The sequence below is a fragment of the Nasonia vitripennis genome, chromosome 3, assembly GCF_009193385.2.
Source record: "Nasonia vitripennis strain AsymCx chromosome 3, Nvit_psr_1.1, whole genome shotgun sequence".
Lineage (NCBI taxonomy): Eukaryota > Metazoa > Arthropoda > Insecta > Hymenoptera > Pteromalidae > Nasonia > Nasonia vitripennis.
In genome coordinates, this window is record NC_045759.1 from 23,478,773 (window position 1) to 23,502,665 (window position 23,893).

The window sequence follows — 23,893 nt, forward strand, 5'->3', positions numbered from 1 at the left end:
ACCTAGATCAGCTGAACTGCGCTCAGTGCGGCCTTACCTGCAACACCCAGGACGACCTTGACTTCCACACGTGCGAGCCCCCGGAAGATTGTACTTCCTTTAGCTGTCACCTCTGTACCTACGAGTGCCTCACTCGCATGGGTCTGCAGAGCCACATTACTCGCAAACATAGGCCGAAGCCCGAGAAGGGTGTCAGCAACGAGTACGAGTGCGACGAATGTGAATTCCGCACCGAAAACAAGAGCTCGCTGTACTCGCACAAACGTCGGCACCGCAGCGGTAAGCTCAACGTCAGCGTCAAGCGCAGCGAGAACAAATTCTTCTGTAACGAGTGCGACTTCGCCTCCAAGACCAAAAACGCGCTGCACTTGCACATCCAGAGGAGGCACAAGCTGACGGACTCGAAACCCGAGAGGCCTGAGTTTTACAGCTGCGAGCACTGTGACTACACCAACAAGAATAAGTACGAGATGAAGGTACACGTAATCAGAAAGCACACGAACGAGTACCCACATGAGTGCAAGGACTGCGGAAAGAAGTATAAGATTAAGGGAGATCTGACCAACCACATCAGATTCCAGCACAGAGAGCAGCCGATAATCTGTGATGTCTGCGGTAAGACCTGTGGCAACAGTAACTCGCTCTACGTGCATCAGAAGTTCGCCCACTACAAGGCCGAGTTTGAGTGTCCGATCTGTCACAGGAGGATGGTGAGTCAAGCGAACCTGGACGAGCACGTTCTCAAGCAGCACGAACAGAGGGAGGACGCCGTGTGCGAGGAATGTGGCAAGACTTTCACGAGGCAGAGTAGATTGAAAATTCACATGAGAATTCACACTGGTTTAAAACCTCACGCTTGCAAGATCTGCGGAAAAGCTTTCAGCAGAAAAACCGCGTTGAGGCAACATTTGCTCATTCACACCGGGCAGCGGCCGTACCTCTGCGATATTTGTGGCAAGACCTTCACGCAGAAGCCGGGATTGATCAGTCACAGAAAGAGCCATCCTGGATCGCATCCGCCCTTGCCCAGGGTCACTATAGATCACGTGCTATCGGATTTGCTCACCAAAGGAGACGAAGTCTGCTGAAGAAGAAATTGTCATTTATTTTTCTTTAGTAGCCTGAACTGTGTTTTCAATAACGTTATATTTTGTATTCGCTTTTTAATTTTTAAGCATTTCTGACGATTATCGATTATCAGAACTATGTCGGAAGGCTTTTGTCCGCAATTCATGCACGGTCTGAGTAATTTTATTTTTATTTTTAAAGCACCTGCTTACACTGGTTATATTATAATATTGATTAATTATATGAAAATGTTATAATTTTGATATGAGTTCCACCAAGCAATTTTAGTGTACAAAGTTATTATTAAGATAAGAGCGCATTGTATGATACTTGCTGTAACTTATAAGTGAAAAGAAAAACAGAGATCTTAACGTCTTGTGGATTATCAAATGCGATGTAATGAAGCGCGTTTGATTTTGAATAAATACAGTTCAAAGTACTCGATCCGTACGTTAAGTTTATAGCTAGTTTTACTGCACTATACCTTCTTCTCATTCGATCACCACATCAGGCTTTGTGTACGCAATTTTTAATCGATCCTGTAAACCATTTCTGTTAAAATGGCAAGCGGTGTACTTCCTTTATATGTGTCGCCAAAAAGCTTTTTGTTCTTTCACCTTCACATCCTCGATCAGAAAGACAGCAAAGTTTTTCGGTGCGCGCAAGCGAACTTTTTTCCTTCAAAATTATAACTTGCCAGCAGAGCGCCGCAAGGTCCAATCCTCACGTAAAGTTCACCACTAACCACAGACTTTTTCTTTTATTTTCAGAAAATTTCGACTGCCGGTCATTAGACCCATTGGTGGTGGCAAGCATCTGGTCTTCCAAAAGAAACTCGTCAAGATCAGTACACCCTTGATGAGCAAGCTCTTGTCCGTCGCCACTCCAAAGGTTCAGGTGAAGATCGAGCCGCCTGAGATTCCGAATCCCGGAGACTTTGAAGAGGTCACCATCGACGGCACCATTTCATACGACACTGTCGCTCCGAAAAGGAAACACGATTTCATAGTGTACATGTGCAAAAGCTGCAAAATGTATTTCCCTGTGCGGCAAATGCTCGTGGATCACAACGCCAAGGTCCATGCATCCCAGAAGTCTCCTGTCGCAGTGATTAGCAGAGTGGCGAATAAGGTGATACAGCAGACCAAGACAATTGCGAGTCCTCCGAAAAAAAGACAAAAGCGCATGCAGTCGATACTTTTGAAACCTAAAGAACCTCCTGCGAGTGGCGAGGACAGAATCTATTTCACGGGCTACTACAAACGCAACAACGGCGATTACGTCTGCAACAGCTGCAACTTCAGCTCGAACATCCGCACAACCGTCGCCTCCCATGCCGCGCGCAAGCACAACTTGCTCGGCTTTGAAAGCAAGAAAAAATCCGCGCCTTTAAAAGCTTCCACTGAAGAAGAATCGAATATTAAGCCAGAAGAGGACGACGAGGGCAGCTGGCCGGTAGAGGTAGTCGAGGAGGAGATAGAAGTCGAGCCTGACATAACGGATCCTCTGGCCGAAAATCCAGGTCGCTCCTGCCCATTCTGTCCCTTCGTCTCGAGCATTGGCTCGACCTACCACTCGCACGTTAAGCGCAAGCATCGCGAGCAGTGGCTCAAGTCCGTTGCGAATAGAGTCGCCGCCCTCAGAACCACGGCATCCTCCGTGATGAACACCGCCGGCAGTCAGCTTACCTGCGCGTTCTGCCCCTTCAAGAGCTTCAAGCGCTCGACGATGCGCTCGCATGTCGTACGCAAGCACGAGATGACAGACCCCTTGAAAGACGACCCCGATCTCGCGGATATGCAGGCGCAGACCGAGGGCAAGAAGGCGCGCAAGTGTCCCTACTGCTCGTTCGAGTCTTGGGTCTACTCGACGATGAACTCGCACATTACGCGGAACCACGGTGACCAGCCTCACCCGCTTTTCTCCAAGAGCAAGCCGCGCTACAACGTGCAGCTGTTCACCGGATACGCCTGCCACTACTGCAGCTTCGCAGCAGCCACGGTCATGAGCATCCGCTCGCATACCGCGAGGGAGCACACCGGCAGGAAGCAACCGCTTCAGCAGGTGCCAGTTGAGGAATTCGACTGCGACCAGTGCGACTACAAGACCAAGAGCCGGCGACACATGCAGCATCATCTGAAAGACTGCCACACGATGCTGGCCAATACGGAGGGCTTGTTCCAGTGTCACGCCTGCTCCTACGAGACGCAGTCGCGGATGGGTCTGCAGAGGCACGTGTCGATCAAGCACAGCGTGCTCGCAAGTAAGGACATTGCGGACAGCGCGTACTTCAAGTGCGAACAGTGCGACTACAAGACACTCAACTTCAAGCTCATGGACTGGCACAAACGACAGCACAGCGAGGGGAACGACGGCGAGAACGATGGCAACAATTACGAGTGCAACGAGTGCGACTTCTCCACGTGGACAAAGAGCCAGCTGTACCAACACATCAGAAGGAAGCACAAGGATGGCGATGGCAACGAGAAGGAGCCAGAACCTGAGTTCGAGCAGGTCTTCACCTGTGGACAGTGCGAGTACGTCTCCAAAAACAAGCACGCTATGAAGACTCATGTGCTCAGAAAACACACCGACGACTATCCGCACGAGTGTAATCTCTGCGAGAAGAAATACAAGGTCAAGGCTGACCTCACCAATCACATCAGATTCCAGCACAGAGAGCAGCCGATAATCTGCGACGTCTGCGGCAAAACCTGCCGGAACAGCAACCTGCTCTATTTGCACCAGAAGTTCGCCCACTACAAGCCGGATTTCGAGTGCCACATCTGCCATCGTCGAATGGTCAGCCAAGCGAATCTCGATGACCACATATTAAAGCAGCACGAGCAAGTCGAGGAGTCGGTGTGCGAGGAGTGCGGCAAGACTTTCAGGAAAGCAGCTCGATTGAAGATCCACATGCGAGTGCACACCGGAGTGAAGCCGTACACCTGCAAGATCTGCACGAAGTCGTTCGCCAGGAGAAACGGCTTGAGACAGCACCTGCTGATACACACTGGCAAGCGGCCGTATATTTGTGATATCTGTGGAAAGAGCTTCACGCAAAAAACTGGACTCATCTGTCACAGGAAGATGCATCCGGGAGATAAACCGCCACTGCCGAGAGTCACCATTGAACACGTTCTTACGGATCTGTTGTAAAGACACGTAGCCGAGAATCACGAACTGGGATTATATAGATTTATGTGTTATGCATTCATATTTCGCTCGCGGTGTGCATTTTTGTTTCTGAATTAGAGTTTATTTAGAGTAGACTTTGTTTGCGGTTATTCTAGGAATTTATATACTAGTATACAAAAGTTGACCTATATTTTTGTTTTTACTTGCCAAGCGGATGTGGACTTTTTGAAATTTTACCAAATCGTTACAAAGAGATTTTTTTAACGTCTACTGTATTTCTAGTAGTAATTTTGATTGGTATCTATCTCTAGTTCATATAAAATCTGTACATAGCAGAGTTTTATAAAATAAATGAGGTTGAATTTTAACGGTAGCTTGACCAAGTGAATACACTATCGTGAATGTAAATAATACATAATACTAATTTGATATCGCCAAAAGAGAATAGTTCTTCTAACTTCAATCAATTTGCTAAAAATATGTCAGAACGTGGGCGTTTAACTTGCTTTATGTACAGGGTAAGAACTTATACGCAACTTGTACAATAGTCATTGTTGCCTAACTGGTGACAACTTCTTGTAAATTATCCAAAGTTCAATGCACCTGTGTTCATATTCATTCAAGTTTCAGGGTTTCTTGGTTTGCTCAAGGATTTCAACAAAGATGAATTTATAACGCACAAAATACATTTGAATATACAGTTTTTTTTTAAGCTTGTCAAATTGTTAGTGCATTTGGTTAAAAAAATTAAAAATAAAATCAATTGTTTTAGTTATTACGAAGATCTGTACTCGAAAATTTGTAACATTTTCTCGTTCACAGAAAAAGGGAAGTCATTCAACATTTCTTGTCTAGGTCTGAATATTTTGTAAAGAAAAATTATCTTAAAGAATGGAAGATCTAAGATACGTAGAACTTCGTAAACCAGTATCAAAAGCATAAAAAAAAATGTACCAAAAAATTGAAATAAAGTCTTTGAAAATGAAAATCATCTTCGAAGTTTTTCTCAATAAACGTACTGATTCTCGCTGTCAAGTTTCAATCAAGTTCAATCTAGCTAAACTTTCAGCGTCTGCGTAAGTGTCGACTATGGTGAAATTTGTCCTTACTTCATCATACTAACCATTACACTTTTTATTTTCAGGCTCCCGAAGAGGATTAAAATCGAGTCGACGGAAGAGCCGGTACATAACTACGACTATTCATCAAGCGACATCGAGTTTGAAGAGGTAGCGATAGATGGTAGCAGCTTTTCGACCCCCACGGACAGAAAAAATAAGTTAAAGGCCTCCAAAAGTCGTGATAAAAAAATCGTCTCCTCGAGAAAGTCATTAGTCTACATGTGCAAGTCATGCAACTTAATCTTGTCGGATTTCGATTCGTTGGAGAGACACTTCGGCTTGTTTCATCTGAAAAAGGTGAAGAAACCAGAATCAGTGCTAACGGACTGCAAAACTGCGCACGTAACCAAGTTGCACAGAGCCCCTGGAGAGAGTATTGTGGCGCGTTGGCGAACGTTGGCTACGGAATCAATAATCGAGGAAGATTTATCTATCAAGCCAGATGAAGAGCTCATAATTTCTGATGATGAAGAGCAAGTTGTAGCTGAAGAAGAAGTACCAATTGGCAGCGTAGTCGATAACGTTTCAGAGAACCTTGTCGAGGGAGATGCTGAAATGGTGCAAGAAGCCGACAGACTGTTGGTTGACGATGACTTTGATAGTGACTTAATCGAGGAAGATGACGACGACTACCTGGTAGAGGAAGACAATGAAGCTCGCCTACAATACGACAGCCAGAGCCAGGTGGAATTTCCCTGCTCTTATTGTGACTCCGTCTGTCCAAACAAGCAGGCGTTTAGAATGCACTTAATTCGCGATCACACCAACTGTTTCGAGCACCAATGCAAGTTTTGCCCACAGAAGTTCAGTATCAAAGAGGACTTAACCAGACACGTGCGATTCAAGCACACGCACACGCCCGTCAACTGCAACCTCTGTGGCAAGCCCTTTGCTAACGGTAAATGGCTATACTTGCACCTTAAAAAGTTGCACAACAAACCCAAGTACGCCAAGGAACGGATTGTTTGCCAGAAATGTGGACAATCCATACCTAAATGCAGGTTTAAAGCACACATGGCTAAACACCCATGGACCTCCGCGAGGGAGAAACCATACTTCTGTGTCGTTTGTAACAAGACCTTCGGTACGAGAATTCAGCTGAGGCAGCACCTGATCGTTAAGCACAGTGAAAAATCACCGAAAAACCCATCTGGATAAGCATGAAAGCTTCTTGGAAAATAATCAGGCTGGAAACAACGGGACAGACGAATGCTAGGATCGCTAGTGCACGAACCCGATGAATAGGAGCAAGAAGAGAGTTAGTTAACGATGACGTCGTTGAAAAAAGTATCGTGTAATAATATGTACCGTGTAATTAATTAAAACTATGCGGGAGAGAGAGAGAGAGAGAGAGAGAGAGAGAGAGAGAGAGAGAGAGAGAGAGAGAGAGAGAGAGAGAGACTAGTTTGTAAATTCTGATACCTCGGCATAGACCAAAATTATGTGAGGCTCGGCAGGGAGTCGGCGTTTTATAAGATTTATGATTAAAAAAAAGTGTATGATGAAATATAAGTAATTTTATGTTTTATAAACATTATCGACTGTTCAGGAGTAAACGTTTTCGTTATGTTTCTGCATTATAGCAAAAATTATAAAAATAAAACGTGTCTAATTTTTTTAACCAAATTTCGATGGCCATTTAAACGAACTATTTTGATACTGTTAACTTTAAGGATCCATACACAAATTCACAGACAGTTTCCAACGTCGTCGTGAAATTGCAAAGTGCTGATTTCAAAAAGAAATAATTCTCCAATACTCACATTTACTGTCGAGTTTCAGGACACGATCAAGCCACAATCTTCACCTCACAATCTAACTAAACTTTCAGCGTCCACGCAAGTGCCAAATATGGTCACATCGTTTTCGTTTCACCAAACTAACCTTTGCTTTTTTTATTTTCAGGCTCTCCAGGCGTACGAAGCGACGGATAATAAACGTGGAGGGTAATCTGATCGAGCTCGAGCCGAAAGAAGAAACGAAGGAAGAGCCGGTGGAAAGCTACGACCACGCGTCGAGCGACTTAGATTTTGAAGAGGTGACGATAGACGGTAGTAGCAGCAGCTTTCAAACTGTCGTAGACAGCAAAGATAATCCAAAGGTCCCTAAAACTCACGATAAAAAGAGCGTCTCCTCGAGAAAGCCTGCGGTTTACGTATGTAAGCCCTGTGACGTCAGCTACTCGGACCACCACTCGCTGGCGAGACACTTCAAATTAGTTCACCAAAACAAGGCGAAAAAACCGGAAGTTGAGCAAAAACGAACCAAAAGCATAATAGAAAAACTGCAGGAACGCGCTAAGGGATATAGCCAAACCAAAGATGGAAAGTTCGCGTGCAACTATTGCGACTACAAATCGGTATTAACGGCCTGCGTGTCTGCACACATAAGCAGGTCGCACAAGAACCACGAGCAGAGTATCGCCGTGCGAACATCTTCCATAACTTTGGCTATAGAGCCAATAGTCAAGGATGAGTTGGATGGCAAGCCGAACGAAGAGGTCTTGATAACTGATAACGAAGAGCAGGTCGTGGTCGAAGAGGAAGTACCTATGCTCAGTGAGATCGATGTCGCTACCGATGATCTTGTCGAAGGAGATGCTGAGATGGTGCAAGAAGCTAACCAATTGTTGGCTCACGATGACGACTACTCGGTGGAGGAAGAGAACGAAGCAGTTGGCTATGGAGTTCATCCTTACAACACGGAAGATTATGGACAACACGCCGACGACGCGGAAGATTACGGAGTTTATTCCGAAGAAACGGAAAATCATGGCGATCAGGTAGACTACGAGGAGCTAGTAGAAGAGTGCGAGGTAGAGGTCGACCAAACGGAAGAGTATATAGATGACATCGAGGACTCGGCGAATTATGAAGGTCAAGATGAATACGTCGAAGATTACGACGCGGAGCACGAGAACACAGGTGATATCGATGCACAGGTAGAAGCCGAATCCGCCGAGGGCGCTGAAGAGCAGCACTTGGACCAGCAAGCCAAGAAAGTGCAGTTGGTGACCTATACTTGTCCGTACTGCGACTATGCTACCACCAATAAAGCTGCCATTCACCAACACATCACCACCGAGCACAACGACGTTTTGACCAAGAAAATTCGCTGTACAATCGAGAGCATCCAGAAGAGCAAGGAGAAGCAGGATAAGAAGCGAAAGCGCCCGGGTTACAAGTGCATGTACTGCGACTTCGTCGGGCGCACCCGTACGATACTTTACGAACACACCCGCGGGAAGCACCCAGGCAACATTCAACCCGCCAAGTTAAGGAAGCAGCCACCCGACGAGCTCAAGTGCGACCGGTGCGACTTCATAACGACGGAACGGCGCAAGATGATGATGCACATCGAGCGCAAACACACGACCGAGTACCGATTCACCTGCGAATACTGCGGCAAGAAATTCAAGGTCAAGTGCGACCTCTCCTCTCACATACGTTTCCAGCATTTCAAGAAACCGCTGGTATGCGACGTCTGCGGTAAGGTCTGCAGCAACAGTAACTCCCTGCACGTGCATCAAAAGCGCGAGCACTACAAGCCCGAATTCGAGTGTCAGATATGCCATAGAAGAATGGTCACCCAGGAGAATCTGGACGAGCACATCCTCAGGCAGCACGAGCAGAGGACCACCTACATGTGCGAGCAGTGCGGCAAGGTCTTCGACCAGGCGAGCAAATTGAAGCAGCACACGATGACGCACACCGGGGAGAGACCGCACACCTGCCACCTCTGTGGTAAGGCCTTTGCCAGAAGAGCTGTGTTTAGGCAGCATTTGCTCATTCATACCGGGGAGAAGCCATATGTGTGCGATATATGCGGAAAGAGTTTCACGCAAAAACCGGGACTGATTTGCCATAGGAAGATGCATCCAGGAGAGAAGCCACCTTTACCCGTCGTCTATATCGACCATATACTTAAGAAAATTGAGAAGAAAATTGGGGACTAAATTGGGATAGTTAAATTGATGCCTATTATTGAATATATTATTTTCTTCTAAAGTTTGGTTATTACAGGTTTAGGAATAAATTTTCTAATCATAAGCGAATGAGTGAATAGTTAATTGTTTGATTCGATTAAAGTTGTGATGAAGAATGATGTCGGTACTACACGATTGGTATGATTTGATGTTTGACTGTTATTCAATCAAATAATTTTGCTAAGTAATTTTTTTAATTTCAAAAGTATCTTACATAATTTGGAGTTTTTTTTTATTTAACATTACTTTATTATTATTATTATTTTTTTGTAAACAAAAATAACGGAATATAAGTTAGGTACAAATTTTTTTACCTCCAGTTTGAAAATTATTTACTTCGATCTTTTATTTTCATAACAACTGAATTAATCATTTTAAACTTATTTACCCAAAATTGCAATATGAGCATACTTCGAAAAATCTTCATTACTGTAGACTGAATGTAAGTTAGGTATGTACATTGTATAAGAGCGTTATTTTTACAAGTGTTTGTATCAAAGTCTGACTCTGGTTAGAAGTATTTAATTATTATCAAGAGCTGTTTTGAACTTGATGTACGTACCTGCTCGAGATGTAAGGAGAAATAAAACGATGTAAATAATTGAGCTGAATTTTGTTATATGGGCGAAATTTATACGAAGAAAAAATTTAATATAGCATTTTCAAATTCGATCGAAGAATAAATATTTGATACAGAAAAAAGCTCATTTATTCATTCATAATAACTAAATCTCCATGAATTCTTATTGCATATTTTTAGATCTTTTCATTTAAGGTAAGTTAAAAATAAAACTACGCACTGTGATGAAGTGCAAAAGTTACTTTTAAAGGGAACGTATGCGCGTAAGTATTAAAATTCATTATGCCAAAGTAAATGACATTTTTTTTATTTCAGAAAAAGCTACAGGACACGGGAACGTTAAACAAATACGGTGAAATTGTAGTTATAAATTTTATAAAAGCTTATGCAAATTTCTATTTGTCTTATTTTAATCATACTCTATTTATAATAATTATTTATAAGATTTAAATGCCAAACAGCGATAACATATACAGATATAAGGCTCTTAAGTACTATTCTGCAAACTTTAAGCTACGTGTAAGCGACTGCAAAGCGAACTTCACTGCGTCATTCACAATATACCTCAATAAAAAAAAGCGAATAATCGTCGACCAAAGCGAGACAAAAAAAAACACCACCACCCACTCACCCATCAACAAACCCCCATTCACGATACCTCGATGTAACGCCACTGTGCCGCTGATGTTTCAGGTCCACCAGTAGCAGCACTAAACCAAAGTCTTCCTCCACCGGTCGAGGCATCTTCATCTTCGAGCGCGAGTCACTGGTGATGCGCAAATGGCAGATCTTGGAGTTCGACGGCAAACCTTACTATGCTTTTGTCCCCGAAGACGAAGTTCCCATCAAGGAGGAGTCCATTCCCGAGCTCCACGACGACATCTCCTTCGCTGCGGACGAGCAGATAACGGAGGATGATGATGACGAATTTGTCGAGAAGGAAGAGCCGCAGCAGAGTCAAGAAGAGGACAAGCACGACACCGTATCCGCTGGCGAACATGATGACTTCGCCGAGGACACACCAGAGCCCCCGCAAGACGTCAAGCCTGTTATCATCAACGGCAAGGTGATGAAGAGTAAATCTGCCGAGTCAACAGCTGTCAAACCAATCCTGACCAAAAGTTTGATCGAACCTATGGAGGCTTGTTCCTACGGCGACCTGTACCAGGTGAAAGTTGAAGCAGGTGTCGTTACTCTCGAAAAGCTCAACGTTGAACCCATGGACACCAGCGATCAGCAAGAGATGATCCAGGTCGCTCCGTCGTCGCCAGATGTCCAAGAGCAAGTGTTCGAGGACGAGTCTCAGGACTTCGAAGGCTTCGCAGTTTCCATGCCCGAGGACGAGGCCGAAGAACCTCCTCCAATACAATCCGATCACGAGGAAATCGAAGATGATGGCATGGAGGTGACGACGAGGTTTTCTTCTGGCACCGGCCAGCACAATCTGAAATGTAAAGCCTGCTCGGAAACTTTCGAGACTACCCTGGCGTTTCGCAAACACGTCGCCTGGACGCACAAGAAGAAGGTCTGCATCCAGGAGGACGGCATGTTCATCTGCTCTGTCTGCGACTTCTGTACCCAAAAGAAGGCTCTGTTCGCTACCCACCTGCAGCGCAAGCACGAGACCTGGACGCGCAAACGCCAGAACCAGGCAGCAGTTTTTCCCTGTGCTGCCTGTGGCTTCGTCTGTCGATCCAAGCACTCGCTTCAGTCGCACTTCATTCGAAAGCACACGGACCGCTACGAGCACCAGTGTAAGTTCTGCCCCAAAAAGTTCAAGGTCAAGGGAGACCTGACCAACCACGTACGTTTCCATCATAAAGAGAAGCCCGTCAGCTGCGACGTCTGTGGCAAGCTCTGTCTCAACAGCGGATCGCTCTACGTGCACCAGAAGTGGGCGCATTACAAGCCCAAGTACGAGTGCACGATCTGCAAGCGCCGCATGGTCACGCAGCAGAACCTCGACCAGCACATGGTCATGCAGCACGAGAAGCGCGAGAAGATCGTTTGCGCCGAGTGTGGCAAGACCTTCACCAAGAAGGACTCGTTCAAGAGACACATGTCTGTTCACACTGGCAACAAGCCCTACTGCTGCGTCATCTGCAACAAGCCCTTCGCCAGGAGGTCCCAGCTGAGGCAGCACCTGCTCATCCACACCGGTAAGAGGCCTTTCGTCTGCGACATTTGCGGGAAAGCATTCACGCAGAAACCCGGGCTGATCAGCCACAGGAAGACACATCCAGGCACGCACCCGCCTTTACCGGTCATGCCGATCGGCGACATCGTCAAAGAGTTCACAGAGGGATACCTGGCGAGTCATCAAGCTGGGAACAGCGGGGAGAGGGAAATGCTAGAATCCCTGGTGGACGAACCCGAAGAAGAGGAGGAAGAGGAGGAGGAGGAAGAAGAAGAGTACGAGGAAGAGTGCGAAGAGGGTTTGGAGACGGAGATCATCGAAGAGGAGATACTAGGCGATGTCGTCGTTAAAGTGGACATGGAATGATATGTATAGTGTAATTAGACATGACCGCGCAGGACACTGTCCTTGCTGGGTTTGTAAATTCCGATACTACGTTTTGTAAGATTTTTGATAAAATAACGTATATGACGAATGACGATCATTAGTATTGCGTGAGGGATATTTGTACCTGTGTATACGTTGCGATAGTAGATGAAAAGATATATGCAGATTGTTAAAAGATTATCTAGATATGCGGTCATTTGAAGCATTTAACAAGAATCATTCACAATTCAGCAGCAAACGTTATTAGAGTATGATTGTTTCATTCTCGCAAGAACTTTTGATTAATTACACTGTAGCAAATAAAACATTTATTGTTTGAGGAGCTAATCTTATCTTTGTATCCGTTGATACATAATATCACTATTAGTGATAATTATGATTAAAAGATCGTTTAAGCATTTGAAGAATTGTTGATCATTAATGTCAAGAAATTAAAGAGAAAAGTATGTGTGAGTTTTTTTTGTCTCAAACGTTATTTAACTATTAGATGATACTTCGTATCGCCTTTTGTAAACCATAACAACCAGTCTATGCATAAATGTCAATTAATTTTATTTATGATGTTATACCCACTCTGTTGCTCATATCTTCAATTGGTGCCACCGTCTTCACATTTCTACTAAAACACTTTTGCCAATGATACCATGTGTTGTGTATAGCGATGAATTTGAAATATATATTTTTCACATTATGGTCTGCATTAATTTCCCTCATACATTAATTATTAGCATGAAAACTCATTGAAACTGTATAATGAAGCGAGTAGGTGTTTCGCAAAAACACATAACGTAAACACTGTGTCAGTAAAAACTCCATATCCAATGACTCTCGCGAAAACCTACCTTGCAAGTGTATAAAAAGGACCTAAGTTGCCTCGTGACAAGCCATCGTAGAAATCACCTCTACTTCTCTTCAAAACACTCGTGAAATCCACACACGAACTAACATGGTCTTTACCTTTTATTTTCAGACCGAATACTGAGCCAACGCTCCGGAGGACGCGCACTAGGACGTCTACGACGCTCAACGCCGATAAATCGCCCACGAGACCTCGAATTCTGAAGCGAACTCCCCGACGAACCGCCAAAATCCGCAGCGACAGCCCAGTTGTCTTGCAATCCAAGAGGAAGACAGCGAACAACTCGAAAGGCTTGCGACTACCGCCGAAAAAGCTCAAGCTCGACGATAGCACACAGGGCTCGATCGTCCCGGCAAAGATCGACTTCACCTGCATCAAGTGTGGGGAATCTTTCGAAAGCCAAGAAGTGCTTGCGGATCACGGGCAGAACCACGTCTTTCAGTGCGAGCATTGCGACCTGAGTTTTCGCCAGCGCAAGATCTTGCGCAAGCACGTGTCCGAGGCGCACAGATCCGTGCCCAAGTACGTCTGCAGCGAGTGCGAAACCGTCTTCAAGTGCAGACAGTCTCTGCGCGAGCATTTCGTCCGCAAGCACACAGAGGGTTTCAGGTTCGCCTGCGAAGCTTGCGGCAAGAAGTTCAAGATGAAGAGCGACCTGTACATGCACGTGCAGAGCATTCACAGCGACGAGCGCGAGGCCGTATGCGACGTTTGCGGCAAGACTTATCGCAACGCCTTCGCCCTGAAGAAGCATCTGGCACACGCACACAATCAGCGGCCGTTTACCTGCGAGATCTGCAAGCGCAAGCTGGCTACCAAAGAGTCGCTCGAACAACACGCTCAGTTGCACCTTAAGAAGGAGCGGGCCGTGTGCCAGGTCTGCGGTAAAACGTTCAGCGGGAACGACGCACTGAAAAAGCACATGAGGATACACACTGGCGTCAGACCGTTTCCCTGCAAGGTCTGTGGCAAAGCTTTTAGGAGGCAGAACACCCACAAGCAGCACCTGCTGACCCACACCGGGGTCAGGCCGTACGTTTGCGATATTTGTGGAAAGAGCTTCACCCAGAAGCCTGGTTTGATTACGCACAGAAAGAAGCATCCCGGGCCGCTGCCGCCGTTGCCGGCCATCTCGATCGATTATGTTATCGCGGATCTTATGCAGAAAACCGACGCGAAGAAGGACGATATGGAGGGCGCGTAATCGCGCAGTTTTGGTAGATTTTTGAATTCTTCATAAAGCCAAATTAAAATGATCAAGAAAGTATCACACTTTTTGATAACACTTACAATATGCGAAATATTTTTCATTGATAAATATTTGACAATACGTGACTATCAAATTTGGTTGAATAACTGTTATTACCTAGTACTAAAAAGAAAAGTTTTGAAATAATTCATAAAGTATTTTCATTTGTTTTTTATTAATATAAATAAGTACGTTCTTTAGAGATAGAGTTTTGAGTGTTTTATGTTTTTCATTGACGAAGATTCTTAGGTTCTTGATGATTCATCAGCATGCATCGATAAAGATAAAAAAGCAACATCAGAATATGGTGTAAATAAATCATATAAGTAATTTAATATACTTAATAAACAGACAAAGTAAGATTCAAGTTTTCGCTGTAATAAAGTCTTTGCGTGTAATTTTTTGTAGATATTTTTATAATTAATATCTCAGCTTTCTTCGTTTGAAAGAAGTTAAAATATTTGATACTGTTACATTAAAATTTGATACCAATCACTGAAAGTTGTATTCCAACGAATGGCATTGCGATACTCTACGTTTACCTGGTGTATTTTCAGACATTCTGTCTTTTACTTTTTAATAAAATTTTTCATGTCGATCACGATTTCCTCTAAATTACTTATGAAACTAAAAATTTCTCAATTAATATTCTCACTTAATATACCTCAGCATTTCATCATCATGATAACATGGAATCTGCATAGAATTCACACGTGGCATTGATTTGCCAAATCAAGTAAGTAAAAATATATCGATAGAGCAGCTATACTAGTCGTTACAACAAAACTGATATGAAAAATAAAATAAGTCAATTTCACCTTTACTACCTTTATCTTAGTACACGTACTATGTGATAATTCGATGAAGAGCCAAAATAATAAATTCAAATCGATTCCAGCCTTTTTATTTTCTATCCCATCCGCAGCTCAAAATCTTTGGAAAACCAAATCCACGAGTCATCTCTCTAACTCGCACTATTTCGCATTTCAGGCCACCCCCAACCAAGACACCTCGCCATCAGAAGCACAAATGCTCCCTCTGCACATCCACTTTCGGACAGCTCTCGAATCTCGCCCAGCACCTGCACACGGTCCACAAGCTCGAGCGTCCCTTCGAGTGTCCCGTCTGCAAGTCCAACTTCCGGAGCGCGAGAAATCTCAGCCGTCACAGCCGACTCCACCAGCCGGACAAGAGCCGCGAGTTCAGCTGCGACCTCTGCGAATACGCGACGAGCCAACGCTCGAACCTGTCGGTCCACCTGCGACGTCACTCCAGGAACTACGCGCACCGCTGCGACGTCTGCGGCTGTGGCTTCATGCAGAGGTCCAAGTACCTGGAGCACAAGGCCTTGCACGAGGCCCGACCCGGAGCCACTCACTCCTGTCCCATATGCGAGAGGGTCTTCAACTACAAGAAGAATCTTCTGGCCCATCTGAGGAACCTACACCCGGAGGAGAGCACCGACGCCCCGCTGCTCGAGTGCGAGCACTGCCCCCGAAGCTTTCCCAACGAGCAGAGTCTCAAGAGACACATCAAGGCTTCGCACGCGAAGCTGCTCCAAGAGCCGACGGAGAAGTGCCTCTGCCACACCTGTGGTGCGCAGCTGTCCTGCAAGACTGTTCTGGCTCAGCATCTCAGGTCTCACAAAGGCGAGAAGATCGCCGACTGCGACGTCTGCGGGAAGAGCTTCTCCAAGTGGGAGAACCTCAGGGTGCACCAGAGGATACACACCGGAGAACGACCCTATTTGTGCTCGGAGTGCGGTAAGGGCTTTATTCAGAGGACCAGCTTGGTCCACCATATGAGGCAGCACGAGGGAGAGAAGAACTTCGGGTGCGAAGTGTGCGGAAAGGCTTTTGTGGCCGCGTCCAAGCTCAGAAAGCACGCGAAGATCCACGAGAAGAGCTGAGAAGACTGATGTTGAATTTTTTATCATGTACATAAATTTTTGAAATAAAAACGCTATTTTTTCGACATGAGATCGATACGTAATTCATTCAAAGATCGTCGATGCCTGCTGCATTTGAATATGTAGAGCCAGTAGAACCGTGTATGTGAAGTTGTTAGAAATTGGTGTACCGTATGTAGACCCCCGTAGAGTAGCAATGACGAACAAAGGTTTTCCTGTTACAGTAGTTTCGACGACTGTATGTTCAGCGTCGCTTTGACTCCGCTGGACAACATCGACTACTACAAGATCAAGCAGGACATCATCGACTCGTTCGTAAAGTAAGTTCTCTCGAGAATTTAATTAACAATCCAATAGTAGTTGTACAACGTTTCAAATGTAGCTCTATTATCTAGTTTTTCAAGAAACTAATTAATTCGTTTCTCAATTTCTCATATTCTAGATCGACCCCCCCCCCCCTCAGTAACATAAACACGCACGTTTGCCAATCATGATTCAAAGCCCTCATATAAACATGAAACATTGACATAAAGAAAACCTTACAAAAATACATAATCTGTACAACACAAACATATCATATACCTAAAACAAACAAACATATCTATCTCTATACCTCAGCGAGGACGTGATGGACCGCAGTTGCGAGCTCTGCGGTGAGAGTTTCATGTACCTCACCCAGCTGGTGGCCCACTTGCAGCTGGTCCACGAGATCGAGCGTCCTTACAAGTGTCCCCACTGCGATAAGGCCTATCCTCAGAGATTCATGCTCAACGGACACGTGCGCAGGCGTCACGGCGCCTGTCTCGTCGTCGCCTGCGCCCACTGCAGCTTCTCGACTTTGGACAGGGCCAAGCTCGAGAAGCACATCGAGAGAATTCACGCCGATTGTTATCTGGTAAGTTGACTCGGTTTATAGAACGCGGAGACAGTGAGATGAGCTTTTGGTGAAGTTGGTTTATTGTGTAATTACAAATTTCAAAGACTATTCAATTGGATGCCGTTCAGGTGTTTGTAAAGGAAGTACTGCAAAGGTTTATTCTTCTTCACGCCGATTTTCTTGACCATCGCGTCGTACCTGCCGTCGTAATCGTCTACCTCGTCGGATCTAACGAGCAGCATCGCGACCAGCAACCCGTAGTGGTCGTCGCCCTCCAGCAGTCCATCGATCAGGTTTTGCCTCAGTTCGTGCCTTATCACCTCGGGATAAATCTTGCCTTCAGTTAGGAAGCTGTCCAAGCACTCGGCGACGTCTTTGATCATGACATCGCTGCCCGAGAGATCCTCGATCAGTCCTGTGATTCTCTTTCTACACCTCGTTCCGAAGTCCTTTGGATTCTCGGCTAGCAGATATTCTTTGTAAAGGTTGTACGCCAGGTAGGCAGTGGGCACCTGCCAAGGCGACAGTTCGCCGTCGAATACTTCCAGCATCTTGTCGACCATCTCGAGACTCTCGTTTGGCCTCCTGGCCGCGATCTCGGTCAAAGCGTGCGAGTAGAAATTCATCAAAGTGTAGTTCGACGGATAGAACCTGGGCTTCTTCGGATGCGAAGCGTCGAGTCTCTCCGCGATCTTCTTCAGGATGGCGGTTATCACTTTGAGTCTGGCTCGAAATTTTTCCTTGGTCGACGACAAGAGGTACGAGCCGACGGCAAAGGATTGGGCTGCTTGCGAGATCTCCAAGGAGTGAGCATCCAGGAAGTACCTGTTGAGGATCTTCGAGCTTACCTCTTCGTCCAGGCGATCGGTTGACTTGAGATTCAGGCTCATAATCACCAAACTCACGCATTTGGTTCTGAGTTGCGAGTACGAGTCTTCTCGATACAAACTCTCAACTTTATCCAGGTAGGCCTCGACGTATCGTCCCAGGAATCTAGGGTCAACGTTGATCTTCTCCAAGTCTGCGAACTTTTCCAGCAAGCGGCTCTTCGCGCTCAGCCTGTTGATGCAGTCCTTCACAAGCTTCCAGTTGTCTTCACTGGGCGATTTCGAGAACATCTCCAGGATACTCTCGGCTATGACTTCCCCAACAGAGCTGTTGGTCTCCGTTTTGCACAGCATCTCGGCAAAGCTGGTCTGCTGGTCTCTCCTCAGACACTGGAACAGAAGTCTCACGCCGAATTTTCTCGCGGCGACGGATCGTCCTTCCAGAAGCTCCTCCGCCAGACCCAGAACATCCTTGACGGGATAGCGACGCGAGAGGCTGTCGACGGTTCCTCCGATTTCAGGGGAACACTCGTGGCTCCTGGTAAGAGTCGATGCAAAGCTGAGTGAAACCGGTGGTTCAGGGTACCTCGCGGCCAGAGCGATGGCTCTTGAAGTCTCGAAGCTCCTCTTGAAATTTCTACCCTCTGTTTCCGAAGCTTCTCTCGGTAGGTACGGCGCTACGAGTTTCTCAAACACCTCACCCTCGAACAGTAGCCCCAGCACTTGGATACTCCCTTTCTCCTCTATCTCCAGGAGACACCTCTCGACGAACTTGGTGGGCAACTCGTGGCACCACCTGCTAGCCGAGATGAACATTCTGGCGGCTCGTCTCTCCCGTTTCTTCTCTGAGCAGAGCTTGTCCCGGGCCTCGGTCAGGTAGTCCGGCCAGCTGGCAAGGATCCTTTTGAGGTCGTGCTTTAGCAGTCTTAGGGCCTCGCCGAGATCGTCTATGTCCAGGATTGTAGAACACTCGTCGATTTTGGCGTAAAAGAAGTCCGGAGCTTCGACACGCAGAAGATGAAGAAGCAGGCTTTTGCGAAAGCTTGGGCCGCAGGCACGAGAGAAGAACTCATCCGTCATCTTCGTCAGCCAGGGATAGTCTTCTATTTTTATCCTATTGCTCGTTTGGTTTCCTTTGAGCCTCGAATTGTAGCTGTGAACGCTCTTGACGAGGCTCAACACTACGTACAACCTGTTATCCTTGTCGCTCCAGAAATCGTGAGTCGTTGGGTAACAGTCCGGTATCATCTGAAGGAACTGTTCGAGGCAACTTTTCTCCACGTCGGGTCGTTCCTTTAAAATGTTCCACGTAGGTACTGATTTCTCGAAGTTGCATTTGACCGTCAATTCGAACAGCTTGTTTACGAAAGTCTCATCGTCGTCTTGCTCTCGGCGAACGACGAGCAGGTGGTATAGGACTGCTTCCAGTACCGATTTCATAAGGCTCACGTGAGACCTGAACAGTTCTCCTCTCGCGTGTGCGTGGTATATGATCTTCTGGACGACGAACCAGTGCTCGACGTCGAGACTCTTCAGATCGAAGCCTTCTTCCAGCTTCTCGAATAAGATGTACAAGTCGCGCTCGTTCCTGTGCCTCTCGTAGTAGTAGGTCAGTACGTCCAACAGGTCTCGTTTGCTCTCGTAGAGACTGCACGAGTCGATCATCTGTCCGATGAACTCGAACCTCTCTTCGGCCTCGTTGGCACTTGCAATCTCTTCTCGCAGAAGCGGGAGGGACTCCCTCGGAGGTAGGTAAAAGAGACAATCGGATTTATTTTCCTGATTCATCTCGAAGCAACGTCTTGCGACGATCTCCCTTTCCCGTACCGGTAGAAGCTTCCAAAACTTGGGTACGGTTGTGAAAGCTTCGTTGTTCAGCAAATCCTTGCCGTAAACTTTCTCGTAAGTGTTTCTGAGAAGCTCGAGCTTATTGCCGTGAGGATAGTACTCCGCGAAGTCTAACAATTCCTTAACGTTGGCCTCGCTCATGTCTCTCGGAAACAGGTTCTCGTACATCCTGTCGAACTCTTCTTTTTTCAGACTCTTGCTCACAACTTTCAACGAGAGGATCTTCAAAAATACGCGCGGTTTCTCCATCAGGACGTTTTTCAAGCTTTTGAGGAATATCGAAGTGCGAATACTGCTCAAATTCAAGCCCTTCTCCGGAGTAAGCTCATACAACTGAGCAAAAACTACGGGATGCTTTCGTACTAGTTTCGGCAGGATCGTATCGTAGTCGTTTATACGAATCTCAAGAACTTTCCGATCTTCCGCGTTATTCTCGTTTCTCGGATTTCCCAACTGGAGGTACCGGATCACCAGCTCGGGACACCTCTCGTACAATGCGTGCACACTCTTCAGAGGCAGTACGATCTTGTGCCTCAGTATCCTGTCGTAAATGAAGGCTTCCGAACAAGCGTTCAGAATCGGCAGACTAGCTTGCGTCCCGTACAGCTCGGCAAACCTGTCGAAGAAAGCTTCGGCCTTTTTGGGGTAACCCTTGAGACCGATTGCTAATTTTCTGATCACACCGGATCGAGTTCTAAGCGAGACAAACGGCATGACGTTCTCCACAAAGTATTCCGCGTTTACTCTGACGTTCGAACCAGCGAAAAACCAGTCGGCCTTCAAAGCTCTTTTCACGACTCTGATACTGGGGGACTTCAGCCCCTCGAGTATCGGCCCATCGAGCTTCAGCTCCAGAGCCACAGCCACGGCGACTCGAATGAACGCCAACATGACAGGCGATACTCCTTGGAAGTCATTTATCGCAGATGTTAGGTCGCCACGAGTTCTCGCGTTTTCGGCGAGCTTGTGGATGATGCTGTTGAGGCTTTTTAGCTTCTTGCCGGGAGTCGAGCCCGTGAGTGATTGGATGGAGGATAGGTATGGAGAGGTTTCCACTTCGGTTTTCGTGTACGAATGGATGATCTGATGAACCGACCTCTGGATTTGATTATGGATCTGAAATGAGATTTTCGAGTGATTTTTCTTGGATCGATCGAGAACCTAGTGCATTATACACTTACCGATGTGAACGATCGGCTACACATTTCCATCAAACTCGGGGACGGCATTTTGAAATGATGTTTTGGAATTTAATTTGCTTTCTACAACACTTGATGATTTACGTAAAATTTTGAAGTCTCTAGTATAGAAGTTTGTTAAAGACGAACAGAAAATTTGGTTATGGTGAAATCGAAAGTACGAATTGTGCCGATCTGTCAAATATTTATATACCACGATCGTCATCTTTTCTTCGTTCCTAGTATACACGTTCCATCGATATTTTAAATTAAAATTATCATTCCATTTCGCAGGAGACCAACAGTTACCTCGACGACATCGGCTACACGACAACTTCGTCCACTACCTCGACCCCGTCACCACCAGCTCACCAGTCCAAGCCACGTCGAGGTCGTCCTCGAACCGGTCGCAGCGTCCGTCCCAGTCGCACGTTCCTCTGCTCTCACTGTGGCAAAGAACTCAAGACCATCAAGGGTCTCCAGATCCATACCCGATTGCACACCGGCGAGAAGCCCTACGAGTGCAAGGTCTGCAGCAAACGCTTCTCCTGCGAGACCCTCCTGAGCGTCCACCGGGTCACCCACACCGGCGAACGTCCCTATGCTTGCGACCTCTGCCACAAGGCCTTCACTCAAAGGTCCAGTCTCGTGGTGCACAAGCGATCGCACACCGGCGAGAGACCTTACGTCTGCGAGATATGCGGTAAGGGATGGGTCACTAAGTTTCTGCTCAAGGGGCATCGCAAGTCTTGCCTGAAGAAGATGATCGAGGAGCAGTAATGATGTCATATCGTTTTCGGATTTTTTCCTTCGTGCCAAATAAATGGGTTTCGATTATCATTAGTTGTAGAGCTGTCGGCGAGACGTTATACACCTATATCATATTATGCTAGACAAAGAGAAAAAGAGAAAGAGAGAGGGATAGTTCGATGCTAGTCAATTTACTGGAAAACTTGGGCAATAACGAACTTTACGTTTAGAAAAAGTAACGTTGTATATCAATCTTACGATGCATATCTCTGATTTTTCAATTCATCGTGATTCGTACCTCGGTATTATTATTATTATACACACTTGTTTATCGTTTGTGTTTATTAGTGTAGGTATCTCGGAGTTTCGAGTGCCAACTCGAAAATTATCAGCTCCGAGCTGTTGTTGTCTGCGATGCTTCGTGTGATTCTTTGCTAGCTTCTATTTTTGGATAGTAATGTTGTCCGAATCGTTTAACCGAGTTATTTTTTTAGGTTTTTTGTGACGCACTTCCTAGTCATTTCAATGGTTATTTTTGTATTTTGTTTTTTTTTGTTTTTTTTTTTTTTAATGTAAAACACTATCTGTTTTACTGATTGTCACAAAACTATTTGCGTCAATTGTTAACAAGTTATATCAGCTAATAATTATTATTTATGACTCATGCTATACTTCGAAAGGAATAATACTTACACCTTGATAATGATATTGTTACAAATAATGATCGAATGTTTTTTTTTATTTGACGATTCTTTGATCCTTGCAGGAAGACAATATCAATATTTGACGTTCAAAAATATGCATATGAAAGTGAAAGTATCAACTATATCATTATATCATTATTCAAGTCAATATCAAGTGAAATATCCGAAAATAAAATTATACAATCTATAAGTATTTAGTATTTTAGTCTGTTCAATGTTCTAAAATGTTATGTATCATAATAATAGTAGTAAAATTCTATTGCTTTATTGATATATATCTTTAATGTTAGCATATTAATAACAGTATTATTGACATATCCAAACACAATTATGTAATAATTTGTCTTTGATAAATTGTGTTAATTGAAAGTTGAAATTAATTTTTCGAAAATATCTAACAAGGATATCAAGCAATACATAAAATTCTGCAGTACAACACATATAATAATCAAACTGTAATCAAATTGAATTCCATAATATCAGTTATACAATAAACTTTTAATCTTACTATGTATTATACTATACCTAGAAATATTATTTAATAGTGTACACGTATAACGATATATAGTATCTTAAACTTATCGCATAAAAGCATATATGTCATATTACAGCAAGTTATAAAAATTACTAGGAGTATACATATGCCTTGAACTTAATATATGCCTATAATGTAATAAGTGCATTAAAAACTTGTAATATGCCTTTGATAAAATTCATGCCTTTTTTGCGTTGTAAGTATATATAGAAGCGCAAAACTTTACAATCATGAGATTGATGAATTAAATTAATCTAGTGTAAGCGAAATGTCATTAATTGTATTCAGTCAGGTATTCGTCCGTGCTATATTGCAACAGTGCCAAGCTAGAATTCGTAAAATTATTCAAGATACTCTTTAAATCTACATTACACCAATTACAAGCGCACATGTACTTTTAAGTCGATTTCTGTCCACGTCTATTGTGCCATATTAATAGTTAAATGTACTCTGCTTGTTCCTATTATACGATATGTGCCATTATTTTATTGTGCCTATACTATGTGCCATTACTTACAGAGAGTTAAAAGCGCTAAGCATTGTCAGCCTTACATTATTGTATTCATAAGTCGTGATTAAAATAAATGATACAAAATATAGAATACGCCAAATCATTTATTGTAAATATCACCTTAAGGAATAACCCAGAAATCCATTCATACGACAGATTAATATCAAATCAAAAATCTATAAAAAATAATACTTTAACAATATCACATGGAAACCAGTATTTTTTGTACA

General features: G+C 44.7%; 3 protein-coding genes across 3 annotated transcripts in view; 2 read left to right on the plus strand and 1 right to left on the minus strand.

Annotated features, from left to right (window-relative positions):
* The window catches only part of LOC100120507, a 67,940-nt gene extending 44,114 nt beyond the window's left edge, over positions 1-23,826 (plus strand). The window contains exons 5-12 of the mRNA XM_031927608.2: positions 7,233-9,208; positions 10,615-12,304; positions 13,543-14,476; positions 14,774-14,850; positions 15,515-16,432; positions 16,658-16,753; positions 17,052-17,328; positions 21,458-23,826. Coding sequence (XP_031783468.1) covers positions 7,233-9,208; positions 10,615-12,304; positions 13,543-14,476; positions 14,774-14,850; positions 15,515-16,432; positions 16,658-16,753; positions 17,052-17,328; positions 21,458-21,943 — 6,454 coding nt within the window. The 3' untranslated portion in view covers positions 21,944-23,826. The remainder of the gene's footprint in view (positions 1-7,232; positions 9,209-10,614; positions 12,305-13,542; positions 14,477-14,773; positions 14,851-15,514; positions 16,433-16,657; positions 16,754-17,051; positions 17,329-21,457) is intronic.
* Positions 4,497-6,953, plus strand: LOC103316120 (zinc finger protein 436). The gene is made up of 2 exons (XM_008208036.4): positions 4,497-5,282; positions 5,351-6,953. The coding sequence occupies exons 1-2, from the start codon at positions 5,155-5,157 to the stop codon at positions 6,483-6,485; spliced, it is 1,263 nt and encodes a 420-aa protein (XP_008206258.1). The 5' UTR covers positions 4,497-5,154; the 3' UTR covers positions 6,486-6,953.
* On the minus strand, positions 17,368-21,384 carry LOC116738544. Its single transcript, XM_032598268.1, has 2 exons — positions 21,167-21,384; positions 17,368-21,101 (listed from the first exon to the last, which is right to left on the minus strand). The coding sequence occupies exons 1-2, from the start codon at positions 21,212-21,214 to the stop codon at positions 17,409-17,411; spliced, it is 3,741 nt and encodes a 1,246-aa protein (XP_032454159.1). The 5' UTR covers positions 21,215-21,384; the 3' UTR covers positions 17,368-17,408.
* Positions 23,827-23,893: the final 67 nt, after the last annotated feature.

What these genes read in the sequence shown, in the direction of transcription:
- LOC103316120 (XM_008208036.4), top strand. Translation starts at nt 5,155, where the DNA reads ATGTACCAAAAAATTGAAATAAAGTCTTTGAAAATGAAAATCATCTTC. An exon ending in GCTAAACTTTCAGCGTCTGC is followed by an intron (nt 5,283 to 5,350) that starts GTAAGTGTCGAC and finishes TTTTATTTTCAG; the next exon opens with GCTCCCGAAGAGGATTAAAA.
- LOC116738544 (XM_032598268.1), bottom strand. Translation starts at nt 21,214, where the DNA reads ATGCCGTCCCCGAGTTTGATGGAAATGTGTAGCCGATCGTTCACATCG. An exon ending in GTAGCCGATCGTTCACATCG is followed by an intron (nt 21,102 to 21,166) that starts GTAAGTGTATAA and finishes ATCTCATTTCAG; the next exon opens with ATCCATAATCAAATCCAGAG.